General features: G+C 46.9%; 1 protein-coding gene and 1 non-coding gene across 3 annotated transcripts; one reads left to right on the forward strand and one right to left on the reverse strand.

Moving 5' to 3' along the window:
* The first annotated feature begins 7,738 nt into the window (after positions 1–7,738).
* On the forward strand, positions 7,739–7,811 carry TRNAR-CCG. Its single transcript has one exon. It is a non-coding gene; the product is annotated as a tRNA-Arg (tRNA).
* Positions 7,812–8,329: 518 nt separating this feature from the next.
* Positions 8,330–17,667, reverse strand: LOC124660561. Of its 2 annotated transcripts, XM_047198383.1 has the most exons (9): positions 17,631–17,664; positions 17,416–17,530; positions 17,050–17,120; positions 15,747–16,783; positions 13,185–14,773; positions 12,957–13,063; positions 11,507–12,300; positions 10,973–11,085; positions 8,330–9,302 (listed from the first exon to the last, which is right to left on the reverse strand). In XM_047198383.1, the coding sequence occupies exons 4-9, from the start codon at positions 16,554–16,556 to the stop codon at positions 9,017–9,019; spliced, it is 3,699 nt and encodes a 1,232-aa protein (XP_047054339.1). In that variant the 5' UTR covers positions 16,557–16,783; positions 17,050–17,120; positions 17,416–17,530; positions 17,631–17,664; the 3' UTR covers positions 8,330–9,016. The 2 variants fall into 2 exon arrangements, with proteins under 2 accessions (XP_047054339.1, XP_047054338.1); XM_047198382.1 differs by lacking the exon at positions 17,050–17,120 and having other exon boundaries at positions 17,631–17,667.
* Between the last annotated feature and the right edge of the window lie 757 nt (positions 17,668–18,424).

An 18,424-nucleotide genomic window follows, 5' to 3' on the forward strand; every position in this document is an offset into this window, starting at 1 on the left:
CGATTTTCCACAGACTGATTCACAACAGGTACCAATGCAGAAGATCCAGAACGATCAGACGCAGCCGAATCCGTCACAGAAGACGCCTCAGCCACAGAAGATCCAGGGCCAAGCGAAGATTCGCCTGCAGCGACAGACGATGTTGTCGCGGACCCAGGCTGTCGCGAGGGAGTGGAGGGCGACGCGCCACGCGCCGCGCCAGGAGAGGAGGAGCGCAAATCTCGGCCGCCTGAAGGACCTGCACCTGTCTCTGCCTGCGGTGCACGATCCGAGGTAGATCGCATGGACGATCCCGAGACAGATTCGTCCGATCTGTCCCCTGTATTCCCGCCCAGATCACTAGGGTCCAAAAAATCATCTGTTTCCTGCATAAATGACTCAGCAGCTGGATAATTAGCAGGATTAGCATCATCATTAGCCAAAATATCAATATCCCCAAACATAGGACGAATATGAGATGGCAGAACACTAATTTCGGAGCGCAATTGAGCACCAGCATTTGGATTTAGAGTGGAGAAGGGAAACACCGACTCATCAAACACAACATCACGGGAGATATAGATACGACCGATGGAGATGTCAAGGCAACGATAGCCTTTATGCCGACCACTATAGCCAAGAAACGCACATTGCTTAGAACGGAATTGCAATTTGCGAGAATTATAGGGCCGAAGATTGGGCCAACAAGCACACCCGAAAATTCGTAGAAAGGAATAGTCACCCTTATTCTTGAACAAGCGCTCAACGGGAGTTTGATGTCCAATGACTTTACTAGGAAGGCGATTTATCGAAACACCGCCGTTTGGAAGGCCTCATCCCAGTATTTGAGAGGCATAGAAGCATGGGCTAGAAGGGATAGACCAACCTCAACAATATGCCGATGCTTTCGCTCGGCGAGATCCATTCTGCCGATGCGCATGAGGACATGAAACATGGTGCGAGATGCCAACCCGCGAAAAAAGGAATTGAGTTTTTGATACTCTCCTCCCCAATCAGTTTGAACAGCTAGAATTTTGCGATCAAACAAGCGTTCAACATGATTTTGGAAGTCATGGAAACGCTGAAACACATCAGATTTGTTTTTAAGCATATATATCCAAGTAAACTTGCTAAAATCATCAATAAAACTGACATAATATTTATTTCTTCCAACAGAGGCACTGGCAGGACCCCATACATCAGAAAACACAAGTTCTAAGGGAGCAAACGACTCACTAGACGACTTTGGATAAGGTAATTGATGGCTCTTGGCCTTTTGACAAGCGTCACAAACTGACTCTTTATTTGATGCACTAAAGGGAATATCATTATCTCTAAGAATTTGCTGAACAATCGGTAAAGAAGGATGTCCTAGACGCCTATGCCAGTGTGATGACGACTGAACACCAAGGGCTTGTTTTCTTGACGACCAGGAAGAAGCCGGCAGAGGATAGAGGCCACCCACGCTCCTACCTTGAAGGAGAATTTTCTTTGTGTCCTGATCCTTGATAGAGAAAAAATCAGGCCAATGTTCAATAAAAGCATGATTATCAGATGCAAGTTTATGGGTGGAAAGGAGGCTTTTAGTGGCAGCAGGAACATGAAGAATGTTTTTGAGCTGAAAACTATGATTGGGGGTACGATATAAAGTTTGGCCAATGTGATGTATATCCATACCTTTACCATTCGGACCATGGATTTGTTCTTGGCCATTATAGCGCTCTCTGGTGGTCAGCTTATCCAACTCTCCAGTAATATGATCAGTAGCGCCAGAGTCAATGTACCACGTCGGATCAGCTCCATGAGTCCCTGTTGCTGAATTCGCCGACCTCTCAGGGCCTTGGTAGCCTTTATTAAACCTCTTCCAGCATCGATACGCAGGGTGCCCCTCCTTGTCACAGATCTGACACGTTACAGAGGGTCCCTGGCGGTCATTAGAGCGGCTTCCACCTTGGCGCTGCTGGTAGCCACCTTGATAGCCACCGCCACCATAGTTGCCTCCACCGCCTTGGCCATTGTAGCCATAGTTATGGTTGCCGCCATTGTACTGTCCGCGACCACCAAGGTTTCCTCGTCCTCCACCAGCGTTTCTTCCTCCCCTATTGCGGCCTCCATAGTTACCGCGGGATGCAGCGTTGGCAGACAGTTCACCACCATCGCTGTTACCAGGTTGCTGGTCATCAAGACGAGACTCATACGCAAGAAACTGCGAATACAAATCACCAAGACTCACAGATTGCTGAGCCCTAATCAGTGCGGTAATCGCTGCAACAAAGCCGTTGTATTGATCATCTAGACCGGCCAGAACATATGAAGCAATATCATCATCGTCCCGAGGCTTTCCGGCCGAGTCGACATCTCATCAGCCAGAGATTTGATGCGATCAAAATAAGTTGCACCAGAGGCAAAGTTCTCCCTCTTGGTCTTGTTGATCTGGGTTCGAAGATGCACAATCCGCGCCTTCGACTGCGACGAAAACATCTCCGTCAGCTTTGTCCAGACAGCCGCGGACGTAGTCAGACCGACGAGCTGTGTAAGAATCTCCCTTGTCATGTTCCGCAAGAGATAGGAAAGCACAGTTTGATCTTGAGCGATCCACCGTGCGTAATCTGGATTGAGGACCGAGATTTCCTTCCGTCCTTGTCCGTGGCCTTGATCATCTTCTCGGGTTCCTTCGCCGATCCGTCCAGGTACTCCATTAGCATAGCACCACGGATATCCAGGCAGCACCATAGAGTGCCGGATGAGGTAGTTTCCCTCGTGAGTTTCTCTGAGACAACACCGTTCAGAGAGCCGCCGGTGCCGGCCGCCGACGAGGAAGAAGACGAGAAGCTCATGGCGATTTTCAGATGCGATCTAGGAAGACTAGCTCTGATACCATGAAAAAGTATATGCGTGCAGCGTTACCCTAAACCGGGCCGCCAGGTGTGTATTTATATTAGACAGATTACATGATGCCTTGTAGGACAAGGACTTGTACAGATTACAGGAGATCGTATACAACTCAACTACAACAAATATATATACCGTTTAACACCGGGAGCTGTACTCCTCGACGTCGCGGCTGAGAAAAATCGTCGATCGGATCTCACCTCTGACGCACGCACGCATGCCCGGCCGATCGATGCCCGCGTACGTACTCATCATTGTGATCCACGGGACGAGCTAGTGCTAATCCGCCGCCCCACCGCGCGTTGCTTCACGAGACGCCAACGTTAACGTGCCGGCGATCGCGTCGGTTGCGTCACGCACGCATGCATGGCACCCGCCCGTGCCGTCGCGCTCCTCAATCGAACCCGCTCGGTTCTCCGGCCGGTGGCGGCGCAGCGATCCCCACCGCGCCGGCGGCTAATTGATCTGGCGCTGCTCGTGCTCGATCGCCGGATCCCGAAAGGAAAGGCCGAGTTCGGTCGCGCGTCAACGAGCTGGTCGGCCGGGCCAAGTCTTCCGTTCTGTCGAATAGCAAAAGGACACGTACCCTGGGAAAGAGAAGCACACGTACCAAGCGGGAAAGGATCTGGCGGCGAGAGCACGTGGGGCCGGCTGTTGCCTTCGCTCGGCCACGGACAGCGAAACGGGACGAGGGTCACTCACGGGCGCCGCGTGTCCAGACGAGAGCGTGCCTGCCCACACCGACCCGAGGCCGGTCGGCGGCACGTGCGGCCGGGATGGATAGGCAGATAGCGTCTGCGCGGCGCCGGACGCGTGGCGCTGGACGGACGCGGGCGGATGGGACGGTGGGTTCGTCCGTTTTCGCCGCCACGTTTGCGGCGGTCACTGTGAGGAGATCCGTTGTATCTACCCATGGTGGCTCGTCAGTAGCAGGGTAGGTCCACCGCCCATGCATAAACGTGTTAGAGCATCTCCAGTCGCGTCCCCCAAACCGTCCCCCAAACCGCGCCGGATTGAGCGTTTGGAGGACGTGTTTTGCTCGTGCCGCGTTTGGGGGACGTCGCTCCCAGCCCGCGTCCCCAAACGCCGGTCCCAAATGAATATTTGTGCAGGAAAATAAAGGTTTTCATTCAATTTTGATTATATATTACAAAGTTTGAATGAAAACGGCTAGATTTCATCTAAACCTAGGCTATCGACCGCCCGGCGGCGCGTTCGACGGCCCCCGCCCCGTCGTCGCCTCCCCTACGCCGCAGCTCCTCCTGCGCGCGCCTCCTCTCCTTGCGTTCGGCGGTGGCCGACGGTGCCGCTCCCGCCGATAGTCCTCCTCCGCCCCTCCACTGTCCGGGCCGGCGGGAGGAGAGCTCGATGGCGCGACGAATCTCCGCCTCTTCGCGGGCACGGGCGTCGTCCTGGAGCTTCTTCTCCGACTCGAAGGACTCGACGAGGGCGCGTTGCTGATCGGCCGTCTCGTCCGGGTGCGGGGCGTCATCGTCGGACCAGTCGAACTCGTCGTCGTCGTTGTCGTCGTCGTCCTCCACCTCGGTCTCCTCCGCCTCGGCCTCCTCCTCCATTGGCGCCTCCTCCTCCACATCTGTTGGCGCCTCCATCATCGCCGCCGCATACGCGCTCGGCCGCCGCTCAGCCTGCCCGCCCGCCTTGCGCATAGCGCGCAAGCGCCGACTTCCGGCTGCCGACGCTCTCCGCCGTCCGCCGCTTCGGAGCTCGATCGACTCACGCCGCCGGCGCTCGATCGAAGTCACGCCGTTCACGGAACAGCGCCGCCGGCTCATCGCGGCCGGCGCGGCGCTCGTCGACCCGTCGCCGCTCCATTCTCCTCACGTGCGGCGCCGGTCGCGCCTCTTGTCCCGTCCGAGGCGTCGAACGCCGCAACGGTGTCGCACTGCTGCTCTGCCCGCGTCGCTGCCGCCGCCGCCTCCTCGGCGGCGGAGGCGAGGGCGAGAACGCCGCAAGATCCGCCGCTCGCTGCGCCTCACGCCGGCCGGCGGGCCTCCTCCTCGAGTGCCTCCTCGAGTGCCGCACGCCGCAGCCGGCTCGTCACATGGAGGAGACGGCGGTGGAGGAAGTGGCCATCGCCGGGGCGGTTCGCCATTGCCACCGGTGATGGAGGAGACGGCCGTGGAGCGACGAGGGCTGTGTTTGTTGCCGGCGAGGTGTGGTGGCTACCATTGATGAGCCGGGAGACCTTTTATAGACGCCGGCGTCGGAAGAAAGCGCGGGAACGGACGAGAAGAGGCGGGAAGATCGCGCGGGAACGGGCGGTGGCGTGCGAGCCGCCGGCGACGCGTGGAGGCCGCGCGGCACCGACGAGACGTCTCGCCCGCCCTCCGTCGCCATTAAGGCAAAGATGCCGCCGTGTGTCACTGCGCGCGAATAACTTCGTCGCGAGGTAGGCGACGGTTAGGTTAAAATTAGCCGTGCCGCCGACGCGTCGGCCCCGCCACTCCCGCCTCGCTTTTCGTTGTGTCCGGCATCCCCGAGCGTCCCCGTGGGACGGGGACAGGCTCGGGGCGCCGGACACCGTATCGGGCCGCGCCGGACAAAAAAGGGCTTTGGGGACGCGGGCCGGAACGCTTTTTGTCCGGCGCGCTCCGAGTCGCGTCCCCAAACCGTCTCCCAAAGCGATTTGGGGCGCGCCGGACAAAAAGCGTTCCAGCCGCGTCCCCAAAGCCCTTTTCGTCCGGCGCGCCTCATTCGGTGTCCGGCGCCCCGAGCCCGTCCCCGTCCCACGGGGACGCACCGGGCACGCCGGACACAACGAAGCGAGGCGGGGAGTGGCGGGGCCGACCCGTCCGGCGGACAATTAATTTAAACCTAACCGTCGCCTACCTCGCGGCGGAAGTTATTGGCGCGCGGCGACGGTCGCAGTTCCCGCGAGAGGGCACGGCGACGCGTCCCGTCGCGCCCTAGCTCGCGTGCTCGGCGTTAATGAGCGCCACCGCTCCTCCGCCTCTCTCCGGCCTATAAAAAGGGCGCCTCTCATCGTCCCTCTCACACACAAACCCTAGCGCCTCTCTCCCAAACCCTAGCCGCCACCATCTCTCAACAAGACTCGACGCCATGTCTGGTAGAGGCGGAGGCGGACCTCGCGGCCGCGGCCGTGGCCGTGGTCGTGGTCGTGGCCGCGCGCGCGGCTGAACGCTCGCCGTCGCCTTCCACGCCGCCGCCTTCATCATCGTCGGAGATGGACGTGGAGCCGGACGTCCTCGTTCGAGTTCGTCCACGTCCTCAAGGGCGACCCGCGTGGCATCCGGAGGCTGCCGGACTCCTTCGCCGAGTACGTCGGCGGCGTACGCCCGCGCACGATGCATCTGCGGGAGCATTCGTGCGGCTACGCCGGTGGATCGTCAAGGCGATCTACGACGCGCGCGGCAAGATGTACTTCAACATCGGGCCGGGAGAAGTTCGCGCGCCACCACGGCCTCCAAGCCGGCTTCATCCTCGTGTTCTCCTACTTCGGCAGCGGGGACATGAGCGTCAAGGTCTTCGACGAGAGGCGCGCCTCCGGGACTACCACGTCGACGGGGACGACGACGAGCACCGACGAGGAGGACGACCGAATGAGTGTTGTTTCTTTGCAGCGAAAACGTGCACGGAGGTTTCGCGCTGTTCGCCTCATCGGTAGAACCAACAAGGGCACCATCCTCCCGCTGGATTTTCCGAGTTTAGGTGACTCAGGTGTGCCCTCGAGTGTTCTTTCTTAGCGCGAACACACGAAACCTTCGATACACGGCCTAGTTAGGTTTAGTTTCTTTGCAATATTTTATATTTGTGTCCACCATGGTTCAAACTATGTATTAGTTTGTGGAAAACCATGTTCCAAACTGTGTTTTCGTGTAAACCACGTTCCAAATTATGTATTAGTTTGTGGAAATTGAAATAAAAATGCCGGAAAAATTATTTTAAATGTTTGGGGCGGCGTTTGGGGGACGCTGGTCGGAGAGCGACGTCCCCCAAACGCGGCACGAACGAAACACGTCCCCCAAACGCTCGATCCGGCGCGGTTTGGGGGACGGTTTGGGGGACGCGACTGGAGATGCTCTTAGGCTAGCCATAGTGCTAGTACCATAGCTAGTATCATGCACATTGGTCCCACAAAAATGCTGATGTGGCAGCTAATTAAAGAGAAAAGAGGAGATTAGAGTAACATAGGTAGATCATCGTATCATAGCGCATGTCACGAGAAAAGTTAATGCCAAACAAATCTTGTGCACAAATTTGCATTGAGATTCTAAAAAGCAATAAATATAGCATGACTATGATACTACTTTATGATACTAACCACTATAGAGATAGTACCATACACAAGTATCATATGCATGATACTACTACATGATACTTACCACTATGACCAGCCTTAGTAGTTTACTCGGGAAGGGGGATCCTAGGACGAGCAGGTGCAAGTTGTGTCTTGAGAACAAACCAGAGACACGGAGCGCGGCCCACAAATTTTCCCCTGGCCATCGCCTATATTCCTCCACCACTGTCAACACAAAATCGAGTAAAAAACGAGGTAAAATAATCGTTTGCATTAAGCGGTGACTGTAATAGTTTAAATTTAGCTGTTACTTGTTTTCTCATGCCAGGACATGATACTATGTTTCGTTATCCTTGGGTAATGAAATCCAGCTATGGTCGTTTGGAAAAATAAAAAAAACCGCGCGCGACTGTGAAACGATCCATCTGATGCATTTCTGAAATTTAAACAAAAGTACAGTGACGACTCAGCATTCTAGTAAATATGCCGTCATGTTCTGAAATATAAACAAAAACAAAAAAAAAAAAAGCATTCGTTCTAGTGCCACGCCATTATCTTCTATCACCTGCATACAAGTCAGCACAACAGGACCGCGTGGCCTAATGGATAAGGCGCTCGCCTCCGGTGCGGGAGATTCTGGGTTCGAGTCCCAGCGTGGTCGCTTTTTATCGCCTCCATCATTTTTGCTACCCCTGGCCTGAGCGGGAGTATGCTATTTATACAACTGAAAACATTTCTTTACGGTGCTATCGTTGTCTTGTTCACTTTCGTTATTAATTAACGATGCTCAATCCATGTGTTGACATTTACAATGGGAACGACATTTCCGCTGCAAGGCTTTAGGAGTATAAAACTTGATACTCATAGGAGTACAGCTCGTTGCCATCGTTGTCTTGCTCTTGTTAATAATTAACAACGGCGACATATTTTTGCATGGCCGTGCTTCATTCCATGTGTTCGGATATACAACGGGAACAAATTTTTCATACCCATGGTTCAGGATTATTTTCATCACTGTTTCATAAAACTTGATGCTGACATGAGCGCTGGTACAGGCTTTACTGATTACTAGAACCATGGAACCTTAGATCCTGGTAGCACTTGCATTAATATAGTACCTAGATCAGAAGGGAGAAAGGTTACACCCACATTGCAAAGACACCTCTTGGACTTGGGTGCTGTTCCTTTACTATCCACAATTGTAAAAACAACTCAAAATATTCAGAACGTGACACCATAAAAATTTGGATCACCTCCGGAGAAAGAAAAAAAAAATCATTCGGACAAACATGCTCTGCTTAACTACCCTGTCTCAGACTAATGTAGGCCAGGGCCAGATGTTAGCAGCTCTAGGACGAAAATTGCAGTTCCATCCATAGGTGGCTTCTGATCATGCAGAATCTTCAGATGACAGCATACCATGGAACCTGTCTAAGATGTTGCAGGTATTCGATGAAGTTAACCAGGTCGCCTCAACAAAATTTGAAGTAACTCGATGATCTGAAGTCATATGCACCAGTATCATGTTCAGCCTTTACACAGATCTTTCTGGCGATCCACGAAACCCAATTGTTAGTCTTCGGCACATTCTTCTGCTTTTGAATCTCCAAGTCCATCAAACGAAAGCTTAGATCTTGAATTCCTTCACAGAAAGATATCATGGCCTGCAGAAAAGTTGAGCTTCTTCACGGAGAAGGCAATATCCTGGCCAATAGACTAGTCTTACTACCCCCTGTGAGAATCATGAATACACCTGGGATGAACAACCCAAGATACTGAAGAGCATTCTTTCTTTAATCCATTACACCGTTGGAAGGCCAAGCTAGAGTCCAAGCAGATATACCAAATGCTTCCATACCTACTAACTCAGCTGAAAAAGGAACAGGCAAAAGATTGATTCTCCTTGCTTAACTGAGCAAACCATTCAGAAATCTGAGTCACTTGCAGAACACACAGGCCAGATAATGGTCCACTCGGGCTGGCAACTATTTTATCAAATGTCAACGGCAGGAGACTAAGCAGTGCACCGACCGCAGAAAACTGAACCAGTATGCTCTTTGATGTCGTAAAACTAGTTCCCATCAATACTGATAATTTGTTCCTCAGCTCAATAACTGCTTTCATCTCATAACCAACATCATCAATGAAAAACCTACAAAAGAGGAAGTGAGAAATCTTCAAAAATTTACCGGAAACAACTCTAGCAGATAATGTGTATTACCACTAAATCTAGGACGGAACAGAATTTGGAACAATATGTACACAGAACATGCACAAAAGCATATGTTTAGCAATAGAGAAAAAGAAGGGCACAAGAGATTATTTCCAACTTTAAAAGGCCCAAAATAAAAGAATACAAGTTTAAATTTAAGCGTGTAAAAAGATTATTTCACCACTAAAAGAACTCAATTAAATAGCATATAATCATGGCAGACTACCCGTGACTTCAAAAAAATTGAGCTAGATTGGATAATGAAGCACAGTTTAAGAACTGGACCAGTACTAAACCGATTCATCAACTCAACAGCTGGACCGGTGATAAAGGAATGGAGTTATTTCCAGTAGCGTAATAGAGAAATAAAGTAGTCAACTAGGCTAACTTACTTCCTTTGAACAACAAACTGGCAAAGTAGATGGTTAGCGCGTTTGTGGACAGTCACCACTTGGGCTCTCAAGACCAGGGTTCGATTCCCTCTGCCAGTATATAGTTTTAGGGCTGCCAAGGATCGGGGGCCTCTTTCACCAGTCGGACTGTCCAACAAAACAGACTGTTCAACCGGAACTTTTCCAGTTCACTTCCTTGTCCAGTCCATCTGTCACAACAGAATGGTAGAGGCATCTGTTCCGGTTTATACCAGTCAGTCTGCCGGTCTGGTCTGTTTTTCTCAACTAGATTAAAGCATGTACAATGGTGATATCTTAGTAGTGCCACATAGGATAAAAGCTGAGGTGGAGGAACGAGAAAGTTGAAAAAAGGGTTTGCCTTCTCTTAATTAAGAGATGATATCTTAGCAACAATCTCTCCCACCACAAATTTAGGGATGTCAGGTTACTAAACATAAGACTAAGAAACAATTCATTGTACAATTATGTGGCGGGAATAAGATGACAGCCTTATCAACCACTGCACATGCCTTTATTACCAAGTCAAGAAAAACTGTATCTATCGTTTTCAGGTTTTGAAAAATAGGAAAGAAGAATTGAAGGGATCCAATCTAGATATATACTTGTCGCCATATCTTTTTTATAAGGAAGAAATGGCAGATTGAAGAAAAGACCATGTGACGGTGTCTATTTAAGAGAAACTTCCCAAGTATAGAACTGCTACACAAGATTCTTATATTCTCCAGCACATATATTGGAATAATTTCTATAGCTACTCAATTACCTGCTATTCAAAGCGGCTGTAAGATCGTGATAGGAACGCTGTGAAGACTTAAGAGGTTCCATTACTTACAATCTCCTTGATTATTAGGAACTACAAATTCACACAATCCGAGTTCGCGTAATACACATTACGCACGAGATGTCACACAATATGTGCACCTGGGCCAATTCTAATGATGGAAGTTGATTGGTTGCCAATCACTAAAAAAAGAAGAAACAATTTCATCATCCCTGCTTTCACTTGATGTTTTGGACTTTGTGCATACTTATTTTCTAAAGCACAAGTGACCTCTTCCTACCACATTAATTAGTTTCTCAGAAGCCTTGCATATTTAACCTTTGTGGACAACAGGTAAAAAGATTAAATATATTTTCCTGTAAAGACAGAATGTAATTCCTTATTAATATTTAAAAGCAGAAGTAAATGGAGCAAACCTTCCAAGTTGGCCGACAAGTACGAAAAGGGCAGCTGAATACTCCTCGCATGGGCACGATTCCAAAATCTTCAGAAGACGAAGAACAACATTTTTGTATGTCCACTCGCAGCTCTAAAGAAAACACACAAGATCAGCTGATAATGAAACTAATGACGTGCATAGCGCACCGTAAATATTAAAATTGCTACTAGCATCAATAACAGGAATAGAACCCAGTTAAGCAATGTTTCACAAAATATTCATCATACTAAAACAAATAAGATTTAGTTCTTTCGAAATGATTCTTAATTCTAGTTTCACAAGGGAACTGCAGGCACAGCTGAGCTGATTGAAACTTTAAACATGGAACATTTGCACTGGTGAAACATATAATCTTAATACCTTAGCTATGAATACATGCCTAAATAGCTCTCGTAATATATGAAATGTGTTGTATTGTGGTCAATAATGTTCACATGTTAGATGATTTGGAAACAAAAACAAATTATCAAGGTAGCCTTAAATCAAGTAAAGATCACAAAGTTGAACATACCATATAGCTCCCAAACAGCTCAAGCAAAGATATAATCTCAGTATAATAGCACAGGTCCCTCCCGGCAGGATAGTTGATACCCTCAGCAACTTTTGCTTGCTTGTGGATATTGCAAGGTTCACCACAGTCAATCTGCAGTTCACTAGACCCCAAATGAGAACTATGCTTTGTAATAGCTTCATTTGACTTGACATGATTTATCCCTGACAGAGCACATAAATCCAGCTCATCGAGCAGAGAAGAGATAAAAACATCTATGGACACTGTATCCACATCAAACAGGCAATGTGTACAAGACGGGAAAGCTGTTTGTCTATTGGACTGAATATGAGATGACACAAGGCACAAAGAAGTGTTTGAGCTCTCAAGGAGCAGGACAACCAGCCGTATAGTTGTCATGAGAAGATTACAACTCTTCACAAGTAGCAACTTATCGCCACAGACGAAACCAAAGACATGGAGAGCCGACATAGTCCACGAAAGGTTTGCTTTGCCCATCTGAAGAACTCTGTATGAAACCTCTAAAACAATATCCACTCTCTCCACCTTAGCACATACTGAAGCCAACAGGATGCAGGCAGAGATAAACTGGTCTCTAGTCGCAGGCTTGGTGGATAATTGCATACCAATTTCATCATCCAGGTGGCAATGCTTGCTACCATCAGAATTCATAACTCCCATTTTATCACAAACCACAACTTCTTTGTTCATGAGAAAATCCTCAATTAAGGAGACAAGAATATCCAGCTGACTGCTTTTCAGAAAGGCCAATCTTGTTTCCATGTAAGGTTTCACTGCAAGAAAAGTAATATCATGTTATCGTAGAAGCTATTTGTATGATATACATTGACTAGCTCAGTACAGCCATAAATGCATGCTCTAACTAGTGTAGATGAAGAACAAAATAAATTAATAACAATGTCAATGCTGCACACAACCAAGACATAGAGTAGACTTTTGTACAGAAAAGGAAAACAAAATCATTGCGCCACAAGAAAAATGCTCACGCCAAACTAAACTTTACAAATAATCTATCAGCACTTCAGAAGAAAACTACTTGCCCTAGCACAACCTAAACATCATATAAATAATCTAAAATGATGCCATACATAAATTCTGATTCACGTGTGAAATGGTAATATGTTATTGATATAACATTGTAGTTATATGAAAGAGACAAATAGCAACAATGTCTAGAAGGCAATAACAGTCAGCTTTGAAATTTGTGGTTACACAAAGTTGATATGGGCACATACAAATGGTACATCGAACTGAAGCACTAAGAAATAAGTTTCTGCCTAATAGAACCGTATCAAAGGTAAACCAGATGTGTGCACAAAGTTCTCGCGCAGCATAAAAATATCAAAGTTGCAAACCCAGTTATTTGTTTGCACGGAAGGGGAAAGGGAAAGCTATGAAAAGCTGAATACTGAGAGCCTGATCATCATACCAGTCATGGAAAAGGCTGACAAAGCACTGTATTGGTCAACAACAGGATCACTTGTCAATTTACGAACACCCCATAAAAATAGAGAAAAGATGAGCGGAATCCTCTCTCTGCATAAGAAAACACGCAAGTGTTATTATTGGACACTAGTTGCAGTAATAGACTAATAGAAGAGCCTGCAACTGCCAAAATGAATAGAAAAAATAGTAAGCTCAATGTGAGCAGACTTACTCTGGAAGTAGCAATGGTTCAGTGGATACTCTTTCAAGTAATGAACCATCAACAAAAACATCCTGAGAAAGCTTGCTAGTTTCAGAAGTAAGGGCCTCCCAATACTGCAGTATATTTACTATGCTGCTTCGTTTCAAACTAGTAACTCCAACAAAGTTTAGACTGTTGTTACCGGCTCCATGACAATGACCGCTTAAACCATCTGAGGTCAAATTGATCGTCTGAGCTGTTTGCGCTTCACTTAATCCAATATTATTTTGCAGTACAGGATCTGATGATGCAGTACAAATTTGATTTTGCCTGCTTTTATTAGGGACCTCATTGCACAAATGCAAAATGGCATCTGCATTTCCTGAGAACTGTGGTCCCATGGTACTGTCTGACTCCACGGCAAGCGAAAGAACAGCATTTGAGGCCTCATTCCGATGTGAAAGGCAGCTCAAAGAGGCTGTACCTGACGTATCAATCAATTTGGCGCTATAAGAAACATTAGCTGCTGCAGTAGATTTACCATTTGCATACAACTCCATAACACTGCCACCATGTTCAGTTCCACTATAGGTTGATGATTGAAACTTACCATTCTGAGAAAAGTTCTGAACTTCTGACAAATTGACATCAGACCTTGATGCAGGACATTCTGTATCATATCCATCATTATTGCCACCAACCAAATCAGGAGACCTACGGCTTTTAGTTTTAGTGGGTAGCACAATGGGCACATCTGGCGAAAGAGGTGCCTCCATTGCCTTCCTATACTTCTCCTCATCAGCGTCATTGTCCAAATTGAGCAACTTCAAGCAGTCCCCCTTGATCAATTTCTCAAAGGAGAACAATGAATCAAACTTGCTTCCTTCAAAAGCATTTCCTGCTCCAGGAGAGGGCCCTTTAGCACAGCCACTGAAGGATCTATCAATAACACCAGGACCTTTCCTCCCATTATTTTGCAAGCCATCTTTGCTCATACATGGCATGGTGTTATTTCTTTGCTGCAGACATGAACGATCATCATTAAATGCCAAATTATCATTTGTAGTGGCATCACGGGGAAGTGATTCTACATTGTTTTTGGTCCTTTTTCTCTTCCTGCCCCCTTTGAGTGTTTGATCTGCAACTTCTATACCACCAGGAAACGATGGTTTCGATGCCTCCCGTCGAGAAGAATGACCAGAAATGTCCAGCAATGCTGTATCATCTTGTTTCCTGGCACTGCAGTTTGTTGGGGGTAACTCTGGAGTTGTTGAGCTCTGGTTCTTTCTGGTACCTGTTGATGACACAAATAGGCTTTCCTTACCCTGTGAGCCCATGAACTTTTTATCAGATGTGGATGTCGGACATGAAGATCTCTGGTGATTTTTTGAGTTTGTTCTGAGAGCACTACCAATAGGAGGCTCTAATTCAGAACTAGTACCTGAGATTGGTCTTGTGCAGCTTTCTCTAGGTAACTGATATGAAGCGTATTCTCTTGGGGAAGAAGTGAAAGGGACCATCCCAGTTTGTAACCCAAAATATGGTGCAGGAACTTGATTATGAGGAAGAAGAACATGTTGCCTATGTTCTAAGCCATGTACCTTCGGTTGTCGCTTCAACTGCCAAGATGACAACATTGATGATGGCATCAGTTCATATAGACAGGCCAGGAAAAAAAGATCTAAGCGAACATTTATACTTACAAGCATGCATATGTAACATAGCAGTAAGATCTGGCCGTTGGTCGACATAATATTAGTGGCATCAACATGTAATTTCTTATCATGTAATTCCTTATATTCTGAAACAAATGCCAAAAATCTATAGGCACTATAGAAAGGAACGGAGGGAGTAATATGCACTAATATGTATTGTGCTTCAGATTCTCTTAACTTTCATCAGTAATATGCACTGAAGTGTGGAACCGACAACCATTCAATACATTTTCAATAATTCAATTAAATTAAAATTATCTGGCAGCAAAATTTTAACAATGTTCGACATATTTGCTGTCAAAATCGTCATAAAATAAGATTATATAGTACTCTGATAACATTATCGAATGGAAAAAATTATGATTGGTAGAACGAGCACCTAAAATGATACTCCCTCCGATCCATATTAGTTGATTCTAGTATAGACGTATATAGATACATTTTAGTTCTACATACATTCATATTAATGGCAAGTAATATGAATCGGAGGGAGTATAAATTTGTGGATAAAGGAGGTAAACATTTCTTGCTGCACTAAAAAAAACCTTTGTGTTGTTGATATCATCCCACCATTTTTCAATGTGAAAAAATGAAGACAGACAAAGCAGCAGTCAGATAAGAATCCATTTGAAAATAGTAATTTTCTGAGCATACTAACAAAAAAATCCACCATGGATTCTGCAAGATATGCGCTGCGCACATCCATATATGAAGAAAGGATCTCTGTTTATAGTAGCACATTAAATTTACTGTATGTTAAATTTAAAATTGTTCGCTACCATGATAACTTTGAGGCTTGGACATGTTTAAATTAAAATTAAATTCTCTTCATAAGTTTTAGCTCATGATACTAATAAGTAGCAACCAGGATACATACCCTTTTCAATGCACGAACATCTTCAGCACCACCAGCAAGATAATCATCAAGCCTGTTAAACTGGCTCAGCGGTTGCATCCAGTCCCGTTTTAGGAGCTGAAGCTCTTTTCTTATCAATGCTCTATCCAACTTTGATTCCCTTTTCACATGCTTTAGCTGATCTTTCTTCCGCTTCAGCTTCTCTTTGAGAAGTTTTATGTTTGCACTTTCAATTGCTCCATCAACACGTTGCATCCCATCATTGCCAAAAGAAACCCTATCCCTAGCAGCACCAAAATCATCAGTCTTCCTCTGTAAATATTCACATCGTTTTCTCTCCTCTTCCAACTTCTGTAACAGTTGGTCTGCACGGTTTTTCTCACACATTGCATTCTTTCTTTGAGCCTCAATGCTAACGTGTAAGTTTTCATTCAGTTTCTTCTGCTCCTCCAACTGTGCAAACAAATGGCCAGAACGACCCTTCTCTTCCATCACTTTTTTCCTCTCAGCTTCAATTAGTTTTTTGTTTTTTTCTGCTAACAATTTTTCTGAATCAGCACATTTCTTTTCTCTGGAAGCCTTCTGCTTCTCTGCTTCAGCCTTCTTATATGCCTCCCCTGTTTTCTGAATCTGAGCAGACAGCTGTGATCTGGTTTCATTAGCTTCAATCCTCAATTTCTCACATGATACCTTCAAATCATTGGCTACTTTCCTTTCCAAATCAGCGAGCCTTTTGAACTCTTCAGACTTCTTTGTTTCAGCCTTGAGTAAATTCTGGGCGTCTGACGTTTTCCTCTTTGCTTCTTCAGCTTTTTTCTTCTCAGAATCCATTTTCAACCTCTCTTCTCCTAATACCTGTTTGAGCCTTCTATTTTCTTCCTCCAACTCAGAGATCCGCAAGAGCTCATTATCATTTTTGCTGGTATTTTGTGTAAAATGCAGGGCTGAGTTCTTTGCCTTCAGTTCAATTACCTCTTTCTCTAATAGATCTCTGGCATCAGACTCGGTTTCCTTAGCTGCTTGTGCCGAATCAGCTCGGAGACGCTCCTCCTTGCAAACTGCTCATCCAGAAGGCAGAAATAATGAAATGTTAGTGCATGATGCATATAGCGAAAGGTTTAAAGCTGGAGTCGTAAGACCATAAGAATTCCACAAGGTCTGATTCAGTGAAATCTGAGGTTTTTGTTATATTTCTAGGTAAGTGCAATTCAGGCAACGATTATACACTGTAACAAAATTACAAAACTTATCGGTGTTATCAAAGAACAGGGGAAGTATTAAGAGTTTTGCAACAAAAGAAAACATCAAGAGAAAATAAACATACTTCGAAAAGCTCATCTTCCGTGGGATAGGCAGCTTCTGTTTAATTCCTGGTAGCAGCATGCTACTAACATGCTAATAGAATTTAGAACATTAGATATCTCATAACACCAATCTTTAAATTCATAAAAGCTTTGGCTTTGCTTGGTTGAAGAAAATGATTTGATTGCAGCAAGGGACATTCATATATCAGAACAATTAGTGGTTCAACTAAGCAAAATGTAACTACATATATTTCAGAGAAAGCTGAAGTGTGCCAACCCGACTTCTAATTTTGCAAGGTACGTGTCCCTACAACACGACAGATAACTATAGTCATGATGCACAACCGAATCAGCACAGCACGAACAAGTCAGGTAACTATATATACCTTGGGTGAGAGTGGATATCTCGTTCTGCAGCTTCTGAACCTCGCCGTTGAGGAGGTTCACCCCCTGCCGCAGCGCCGCCCGGCCCTTCTCCACCTGCTGGTACTTCTTCCACAGCTACGGAACCAAAAAAAGAAAATAGAGAATCATGTCAGGAATTACGCGAACAACGCAGAAAACAAGATGATGCGCGAAGAGCCGGGGAGGGGTCGCTTACCTTGGCGCAGCACGGGTTGGGACCGCCGCCGCCGGAGGCGGAGGCGGCGGCGGCGGCGGCGGCGAGGGCCGGGGGTTCCTGCGAGGATTCGCTCTCCGCGGCCTCCGCCGCCATTCCGGCGTGATTTCTCAGTAGGGTGGGGTTTTAGGGTTTCGGCGGCTGCCTGAAGTGTGGGCTTCCACCATCGGAGGAGGAACGGGAATCGAATCGACAGCCTAGGCCTAGCACGTGGGGGAACGACGAGACGAGTCGGAGGCGGTTGAGAAGTACTGGGCCGAGATGTTGCGGGCCTAACTTCGAAGTTCGAACCCATATCGACAGAGAGGCCCATATGCAAGATCGACAGAGTTAAGCAGTACTGCCTTTTTTTTCATGAACCGGTGTGCATGTGGTGATTGCTTTTGTCAGGTTATGCAGTTCGTGAAAACGACCAGAAAACTGAAAATGACGGAACTAATGGTCGCTAGTTCGTAGTAGTAGTACAAGGCAACACTCCAATAAGATTCCACGGCAGAGATGAAAGTGATACGTATTTTCTCGGACTCACAAACGCTTGAGCATCGAAGTGACTGGAAAAATACCATTGACATCACGATAGAGTTCGACAAGCAACCTCCTTGACAAACGTCTAGCTAGTGTTTGACTTACGAATACTGAACTTCATAAAAGGGAAAAAAAAAACGAGCATGTGTGAGAGTTTTTTTTTAGGGTAAGCAGTAGGACTCTACTGCAGTCTTTTAATTAATCAGCATGTGTGAGAGTCAATCCCTCGATGTCGCATGCATGTGTAGAAC

This window comes from Lolium rigidum, chromosome 6, assembly GCF_022539505.1.
Source record: "Lolium rigidum isolate FL_2022 chromosome 6, APGP_CSIRO_Lrig_0.1, whole genome shotgun sequence".
In the NCBI taxonomy this organism is placed as follows: domain Eukaryota; kingdom Viridiplantae; phylum Streptophyta; class Magnoliopsida; order Poales; family Poaceae; genus Lolium; species Lolium rigidum.